The sequence below is a fragment of the Culex quinquefasciatus genome, chromosome 2 (genome assembly GCF_015732765.1).
Source record: "Culex quinquefasciatus strain JHB chromosome 2, VPISU_Cqui_1.0_pri_paternal, whole genome shotgun sequence".
In the NCBI taxonomy this organism is placed as follows: domain Eukaryota; kingdom Metazoa; phylum Arthropoda; class Insecta; order Diptera; family Culicidae; genus Culex; species Culex quinquefasciatus.
Genome location: NC_051862.1, coordinates 21,657,489 through 21,666,537, shown reverse-complemented (window position 1 = coordinate 21,666,537; position 9,049 = coordinate 21,657,489). Strand labels below are relative to the sequence as shown.

Genomic DNA, 9,049 nt, shown 5'->3' with positions numbered 1-9,049 from the left:
TAAATAAGATTGCATTTACGATAAAAATTATAGTTTAAAAAATCCTATTTACGTTAGCAGGGAAATTTCACTTTCCCTGCTGTCTTCACAATTTTTTTCCCTGCTGACGATGTGAAGTGAGCAGGGAAATTGGATTTCAATGACGCCATCTGGTGGCCAATACGAGAACTAAAATTTTCTCTGCTAACGTTTCCCTGCTGAAGTAATATCAGTATTTTTTCGCAGCATGTTTTGCTAATATACACTCAACTCGTAATGGTTGGTCACTTGTTAGTTTGACTTTGTTATTTTTTTATTTACACGATTTAAAACCATTTCTGAGCACTTTTCCACACACTCTTCCCTAGCCGAAATTATTGTGCGTCATCCGTCTGTGAAAATGTAGTCTGTGTTCCACTTTCCCATGTGGCCAATTTAACCCACATCTGTCACGATCATTTCCGGTGTCATCTGCTCAGCCGATCGCTTTGGCGCAATTTTATTATTTATCTACCCAGCTGTAACGTTTATCATTAGCAATTTGTAATCCTAAAAAAACACTGTGAATTTCGTGAATCGTCTCAATTAAACTATTTTTGTGTATCTTTTAACTGTATCACTACTTTTATTTCGTCAAAAGTATCACCTTCCAAATGCCCGCCATGGAAGTGACCAGCAACAAATTTATGCAGCAGCGGTTCGATCGTAAGTACTTCACGGTAATCCGGTTCCCACGATTTAAACTCCGTTGAATGTTCCCGCGCAGGTCAAAAGCACGAAATTGAATCGTTTGTCGTCCGTATATATCGGCACAATCTGATCAAGGATGGGGGCATTATAAAGCGGAAGTTGCGCGAGAAACTCTTCGAGGAGATAAAGTTACGCCGAATAACCCGGGTAAAAATGGACGAACTGGGTTGGGTGTTGATGAACCACGATCTCATTAACCGGAATAAGGGCACGGAGGTCGGTAAGGAGGGAGAACAGAATCCGGCGCCAAGTTTGTTCCTGTTCAATATGGAGCGTTTGCGGGATCTCCTCGAGTCACACGAGCAGCGAAACCATGCCGGTAAGAACTCCGTCGACGTGCCAACCGAGCTGCGATGCCATGGAGTGATGACTTTTTGTTCTTTTCAGAGCTAACCGCCAAGAGAAAGGACAAGCAAACGCTCGCCCAGGAGGTTGCGCTGCACAACGACAAAGCACTGCAAGAACTTCGCGACATGGTGGAGGCGAAACGTCCGCTGGCCACCATCCGGCACGTCACGACGATCGAGCGGATGCTGAAGCAGAGTTTTCCGCCGTCCTCGCGAAATTGCTTCGTGTGTCGGGAGTTTTTCAAAACGCCCGACCAGTACTCGAAGCACTTTGAGGACGTCCACGGGGAGGTCTTTCGGATTTCGAACGATGACGAGCGGTTCTCGACCGGCCAGAAGCTGGACGTGGTTCAGCACTACGACGCGTTGAGTCCGGTGACGTTGTTCGAGATCCGGAACAACCATCACGTGGCGATGCAGGTCGACGGGGTGTATTTGTACCACACGACGCAGCAGCTGATGCCGGTCATGCGGGACGTGTGGCCGATTACGATCAACACCGGGGACTCGTTCAAGTTCTCGATAACGACGGGGATGTTTCTGGTGGCGGAACACGATTACAGCATTCTGGTGCACTTTAATCGCGTGCTCGAGTACATCGAGCAGTACCACTTCCGGGTGCTGAAGGAACCGGTTGAGCTGCGTGTCAAGGACAACCCGATCGCGCTGAAAAAGCTGGAGGAATATCCGCCGCCGCCGGAGATGGTGGCCGTGTTCAAGAACGGGTTCAAAATGGTGGATTCGTACACGGTCAAGGAGCGCAAGATGTGCGAGGACATTCGATCGTTCATGGACGCCGATCCGGAGACGCGACTGAACGCGGCAAACTACGTGCAGATTCTCCAGCTGATGAACAACGTCGAGGACTACAACGTTCAGTTCGAGCTGTCCCAGTACGACATGAAGGACGTTCATTTGGCGGCTTGTGGAGCAAAGCGGTTCTACAGTCTCCGGCTGAACCAGTTCAGCACTGTTCCGCGTTCGTTGGTCGAGGGGGATTACATTGAACTGTCCTACACGAGACCAAACAAGTCGCTCAAGACGGTCATCGGAGTCATCTCGCAGATTTGCTCCAACAAGGTGCTGTTTGAGACGGAGGAACCGCTCAAGTACGACGTTCGCTGGCACATGAAGTTTAACCCGAACCGGACGCCCATCCGGATGGAGTACCAGGCGCTGGAGATTGTCAAGCGGCACGGACTGAGTGGGTTCTTCTTTCCGACGGTGATGGTCTGCAAGGTGGCGACGATTGGAAGGTTTGTATTTATATTATCTAGATTAAATTCTCAAAACAACCTATCCGTCACGGGTTTCCTATGCAGTTCAAAACTGTTAATAACGTAGTTTATGTTAGTTCTAGAGTACTAGTGAGAACGTAATCGAGAGTAAAGTTAATCGAGAGTTACTTGGAATGCAACGATGGATTTGGTAAACGCTAGATTTCTTTCAAATTTGTATGCATTCTACTGCCGTCCTACGCATAATTGTCCCATGTTCAAAAAAGTGCAACTGAGAAAAACTCGATTGAAATTTTTCGATCGATTTCTGTGTTTCTAAGCATAATTGTCCCGTGGGTTCTTATTCGTCCTATGTGTCCCCAATCGCCCCAGTTTATTAGTTTATCACTCTTATTTATGATCCTATTGCTATACAGTATGTAAACAAGACTCAATGCTTCGTATAACTAATGATCCCGTGAAAGAAAATACTTGGTGGGACAGTTATGCGTAGAAGTGTAACGATGGGACATACAGACTTGGTGTTGTTTTTGATGAGTTTCCGAACAAAGTACTATATTTTATGGGTTTTTCGAAAAGTATACGACAAAATAAACTTAAAAATGTCAAAAGGTCAAAATCGTCAAAAAATTACATGGGACAATTATGCTTAGAATGGCAGTCTAGGTCAGTAAAGTTAACATCTGTGTTAGCGAATTGTTTTTGTCGGTGGCCAATTTTATGCATTCGAGGTACTGATTCTCCCGTCGGTGTAAGGGAAGCGCTCTGCAAATTCTGTGTATTTTGAAAACATTTTTTTAAGCAGTCAGAAGTAAATGACAACAGCAACTTTCTAAAATTGAAATATTTCGATAGTAAAATGGAAGAATATATTTCAAATCAAATAGTGCAAAAATTGGGCCAGCTCGATTTATCAGAAAGAAGATAATCGTTTGAAATCAGACGAGCTCATTTTTAAAATAAATATTTTGGACATTTTAAAATGTTGAGCTAGATTTTTTAGTTTTGAAATTATTTTTATTCAAAAGAGCATAACATTTTACACAACATATTTTAACAATGAAAAACGAACCAACAGTTTTCGAGTTTCAAAACGAGGGAATATAAGATAAAACTAAAAAAACGCACTCAAAAAATTATTATTTTTTCCAGACCCCTAAAGCATCAAAAACTGTCGAACACGAAAGAGTGCAAGATTGTTTGTTTGTTTGTCATAGTCTAATAGGTTCCTTAGTGACAAAAACGTAAAAAATGATAATCGGGATTTTCTATTTTCGTGCCCCTGTCACTTTGCCGAAGATACCAAATAGATCAGAAAATCTCTTCTTGAGATTTTTGAATATTGGAATGCCTATTTTGTATGACAAGGTCGATGCAATATGACTTTTTTTGACCAGTGATGGAAGAATTTTCACCAACAGAAAATTTTGCGACCCTCATCAAGAGAAAAAAAAATCAAAAAGAAACATGGCTCACTTATCTCGCACACGAAAGATCGGTTAAAAGAAACTCAAAAAATCATCTTGCAGGTGTAACGTCAAACGTCGAAAAATTATATGCCACGTAGATGAACAATGTTTGTGAACAAAACGAAATAAATAAATTTAAGTGGTACTAATGATGAGATTCCCAAAAAATCTTTGACTGATTGATTTTCTATGGAAAATTCTAAAGCAATTTTGATTTGGGACCATCCACAAATCACGTGGATACTTTATTAGTGCATCTCCAGCGCGGGTAGCAAACATCGAAGCAAATCAAATTTGCACCCGACGTCAACCCCTTCACGGTACCTGTCGCGGTAGCAAATTTGCTCTCAGTTCTTCGGGATTTCACTTTGCTACCCGCTATTCTGCTGGTTTGCTACTGCGGCAAATGGAATGATGCACGGAAAAAAATTAAATTGTTTTTTGTGTATAAAAAAATTAAAAAAAATACAAAATTAAAAAAAAATAAAAATAAATCAAATTAGAAAAAAAAAACTTAAAGAAAATTCAAAAAAATAAAAATAATAAAAAAATATTAAAAATAAAAAAAAAATTGAAAAAAAAATGAAAAAAAAAAATCCAAAATTTTATTGAAAAATCTAAAAAAAATAAAATTTACAAAAAAATAAAGAAAATTAAGGAAATTTAAAAAAAGTTTAAAAAAATTTACAAAAATTTATAAAAAAAAAATTAAAATAAAAAAAATAAAAATAAAAATAAATTATTTTTTTTTTTAATTTAAAAAAAAATTAAAAATAACTTTAAAAAATAAACTAAATTAAAAAAAATACAAATTTAAAAAAAAATTAAAAGTAAACAAAATTAAAATTAAAAAAATAAAAAAAAATGGAAAAAAATTTTAAAAAATTTAAAAAGATTTAAAAAATATATATTTTTTTAATTTATAAAATTTAAAAGAAAAATAAAAAAAATACAAAAAAATTAAAAAAAATTAAAAACATAAAAAAATAAAAGTAAAATTAAAATATTAATAAATTTTAAGAAATTAAAATTAAAATAAAAATAAAAAAAATCAAAAAAATTGAAAATATTTAAAAAATTGGAAAAGTTAAAAAAATAACAAAACAATTAAAAAGATTAAAAAAATTGAAAAAAAATAAAAAATAAATTGATAAAATAAAAAAAAATGAAAAAACCAAAAAAATAGCTAAATAAATTTAAAAAAACAACAAACATTAAGCAATTTTAACGCATTTTTGAATTTTAAAATTGTAAATTTTTAGACTTTTTGAATTTTCGTATTTTTGAATTTAAATTTATTTGAATGTTTGGATATTTATAATTTTTGAATTTTTAAATTTCTAAATTTTTGAATTTTCAAATTTTGGAATTTTTAAATTTTTTAGTTTTTAAATTTTAAAATTTTAGATTTTTGAATTTTTAAATTTCTGAATTTTTAAAATTTTGAATTCTTAAATTTTTGAATTTTTGGATTTCTGAATTTTTGAAATTTTGAATTTTTGAATTTTGGGATTTTTGAATTTTTAAATTTTTAAATTTTTGAATTTTAGAATTTTTGATTTTTTGAATTTTTGAACTTTTGAATCATAGGTACACAAGAGCAGACATACCAAAATCTCCATAACACGCATTCAAAACTTTGCTCCCGGCTTGCCGGTACTTGTCGGGTATCAGAAAATGAGTACCCGACAGGTACCGACACATATTTTTCTTCTACAGATGAACTTGAGATCAAATTTGATACATGCTTTGCTACGCGCGGTGGGAGACTCGGGGGCAAACTCGAGAGCAAATTGGGTGGGAATCAAATCGGGTAGCAAATGGTTTAACTTTCGACATTTTCGAAAAATGAAATTCTTTGAAATTTTCAATAGGATTAAATAGTTAATAAACTTTTAGCATTTCTAGGCGTGAATCAACGCATAATTATTGATTTTGAAGGTAAACGAGAGCAAAAAATGATAAAAACCCATATTTGCCTTCCGCGGTGGGCTTGTTTCGGTGGCAAATTTGCTACCCTAGCGGTGGGGATGACGGAGTTTTTTCAAGGTGGCAAATTTGATCTCGGTATTCATGAGCCGGGTGCAAATTTGATTTGCACCCCAGCGCTGGAGATGCCCTTAGGAATTCTCCACCCCTCCCCTCGTGGACATTTACCCATACATTGTATGGTTCGTGGACAATCGCTTAACCATGAGCGTCAGGTCAAGACCCGTTCTTACACTGAAAATTGCGAATTGGTTTCGTTTGACACTTTTTTTAGTTGTACCCCGTTGAATTACTCAAATGCATTTCTCAACATTTCATCGCCGCCATTTCGACCGCCATCTTGGATTTAATGTTTCCAAATCACTTTAAACCATTTTGGGGTTAAATTTGAACTCAACGTCCAAAACAAGACAACGAAAAATATACCTATGTATATATATATTTTTTTTGTTTTTCGATTATCTGAAGATGTCACTTTAGATAACCAAATCTGAAGAATTTTTAAAATTCTTAGAATCGAAAAAAAATGGGATTTTAAGTTTTTTTTAAATTGACAAATCTTAATAATTTAAAAAAAATAGTTTTTTTTTACATTTAAAGTGACGAATATTTAAAAGAAATTATTGAAATTTCAGGGAATCCTTCACGTGGTTCAACCCGAACGTGGCCAGCAACGTGGAGCAGCAAACGGCCATCGTGAGCATCGTCAACGAGACGGCTCGACCGTATCCGTACGTGCTGTTCGGACCTCCGGGAACGGGTAAAACCTCCACCCTGGTCGAGGCGATCGCCCAGATTTGGAAGCTCAAACCGAAAGCGTTTGTCCTCGTGACGGCTTCTTCCAACTACGCGTGCAACGAAATCACCCAACGACTGCTCGGGGTCATCCCGAAGGACGATCTGTTCCGGTTCTTCTCCAAGCAAGCCGAGCGGATGATGGCCGACATGAGCTACGAGTTGATCGAGTGTTCAAACCTCAACACCGGCTGCTATCGACTGCCCTCGAAGGAAGAGCTGTACGGCAAGCGGATCGTAATCAGCACGCTGACCTCCTCCGGCAAGCTGGTGCAGGCCAACATCCGGCCGGGCCACTTTAGCTACGTGTTCATCGACGAGTGCGGCAGCGCCACGGAAGCTTCCGCGCTGGTCCCAATCGCCGGAATCATCAGCTCACCGGGGAAGATCGACGGCTCGATCGTCCTGTCCGGCGATCCGAAGCAGTTGGGACCGGTCACGCGTTCCGAGTTCGCCGCCGACATGGGCCTGAAACGCTCGATGCTTGAGCGACTCATGAACCTTCCGGTCTACCAAAAATCCAAACTAACAAACCAGTACAACAACGCCCTGATAACGAAACTCCTCCAGAACTACCGCTCCCACGAAGCCATCCTGCACTTCTCCAACAAGACCTTCTACCAGAACGAACTGAAACCGTGCGCTGCAGAATGCCACACCCACTGGGCGCTCAACTGGCCGGAACTGCCCGCCAAGTCCTTCCCCATCATCTTCGAATCGACCATGGGCAAACTGGCCCGCGAGCAGGACTCGGCCAGCTACTTTAACCAGAAGGAAATCGAACTGGTCGAGTTCTACCTGCGCAAGCTGTTCACGGACGGCGTCAACGACCGCCCCGTCACCCAACTCGACATCGGCATCGTGTCCCCGTACAAAAAGCAGTGCATCAAGCTCAAGCAGATGACGGCACGCCACGGCTGGAACGCGGTCGAGGTCGGTTCCGTCGAAGCGTTCCAAGGTCGTGAAAAGCCCGTCATCATACTCACCACGGTCCGGTCGGGAACGCGCGGCGTCGGCTTTCTGGACAACGTGAAGCGTCTCAACGTGGCACTGACACGGGCCAAGGCACTGCTCGTTGTGATCGGCAATCCGGAAACGCTCCAGAAGGACGCCAACTGGTACGAGTTCATTCGGTACTGCTACGGCGCGGGAGCGATCCGAGGGGTCAAGTTCGAGCTGGACGAGAAGCAGCACAAGGTGCAGGAGATCGAGGCGGAGGGCGGAGGTGGTGGCGGCAAGGACGATAACTGGGTGCAGGTCCAGCAGCGAATGGACGCGCTCATTAGGAAGATTAGTGATGTGAAGATTTGAGAGAGGAAGCGTGATGTGATTACTTTTTTGTGGGGCGAATTTTATATTGTTTTTTTTTTTTTTATTTATTTATTTACGTAGTGTTTCGCTGGCGATCCGGAAGAGTGTTGTTTTTTTTTAAAAATGATATTGATCATAACTAAAAGGAAAATTGCAAATAAATTGATTTAAAGACTGACAGTAAAATACTGTTATTTTATTCTGCCATTGTTGTTTGCAAGCAGTAACATGACCAAACTCTTCGAGATTTTCTCGATCGTAATTTGTTAAGGGTAAGTCGTAACCTAAGAGGTCGTAACTAGTCGATAGTAGATTGAGATTATCAATCGATCTACTATCGATGTAAGGATCGAGCTTGCTTTCAAAATTCAAAATTAAACATTTTTGGAAATTTAAAAACTAAAAAAAATCACCTAAGCTTTTCTAAATTAACCAAGAATATCATACAAAAAAATGATAAATTTGGTAAATTTGCAAATTGAAAATATGAAAAATTAAAACATTCTGAGATTTGAAATCTTGAAAATGTTATTTTTTTCATTTTGTAGTTTTTTAATTTCCAATTTGTTTTCAAATTTGACAATATGAAAATAGTAGTTTATGCAACAAGTTGCATAAGAGGATTTTTTCAGCACGAGTCGTACATTTATCCAACGAGGTTCACCGAGTTGGATAAATACGAAGAGTGCTGAAAAAATCAAGTTTTGCAACGAGTTCCATACAACATTTTTTGCAATTCCAAAAAACACACACTGAGTTAAATTTTATGTCAAATGTTCATGTATTTTGTCAATAAATCGTTTAAATCAAAAAAAATGTTGAAAAGTGTTACTTTTCGAAACAAGTGCTGAAAAGTTCAACTTTTCAGCACCCATTTGAGTGCTGAAGAGTAGAACTTTTCAGCATTTATTTTGAAAAGTGTTGCTATTCGATTCTGTTATTTTTGGTACAGAAAGTAGGCTATTTCGTCGTTCAAGAATGACAGGAAAAGTAAATAGTTTCGCGACGCAATTGCAAAAAATATGTTTTTTCCAATTTCAGTTCGAGATTTGTCTTACTTTCGAGAAATCTCGATCGTGAGTCGAGAAATTATCGATCAATCTACTATCGACAAATTACGATTGGGGATCAAGCTTGTTTTCAACATTAAAAATTAAAAAAAAAGAATTCA

General features: G+C 38.6%; 1 protein-coding gene across 1 annotated transcript; it reads left to right on the top strand.

Annotated features, from left to right (window-relative positions):
• The first annotated feature begins 460 nt into the window (after positions 1-460).
• On the top strand, positions 461-8,064 carry LOC6049141 (putative helicase MOV-10). Its single transcript, XM_038256634.1, has 4 exons — positions 461-684; positions 746-1,048; positions 1,117-2,332; positions 6,408-8,064. Exons 1-4 carry the CDS (start codon positions 633-635, stop codon positions 7,876-7,878), a joined length of 3,042 nt encoding a protein of 1,013 aa, XP_038112562.1. The 5' UTR covers positions 461-632; the 3' UTR covers positions 7,879-8,064.
• The last annotated feature ends 985 nt before the right edge of the window (positions 8,065-9,049 follow it).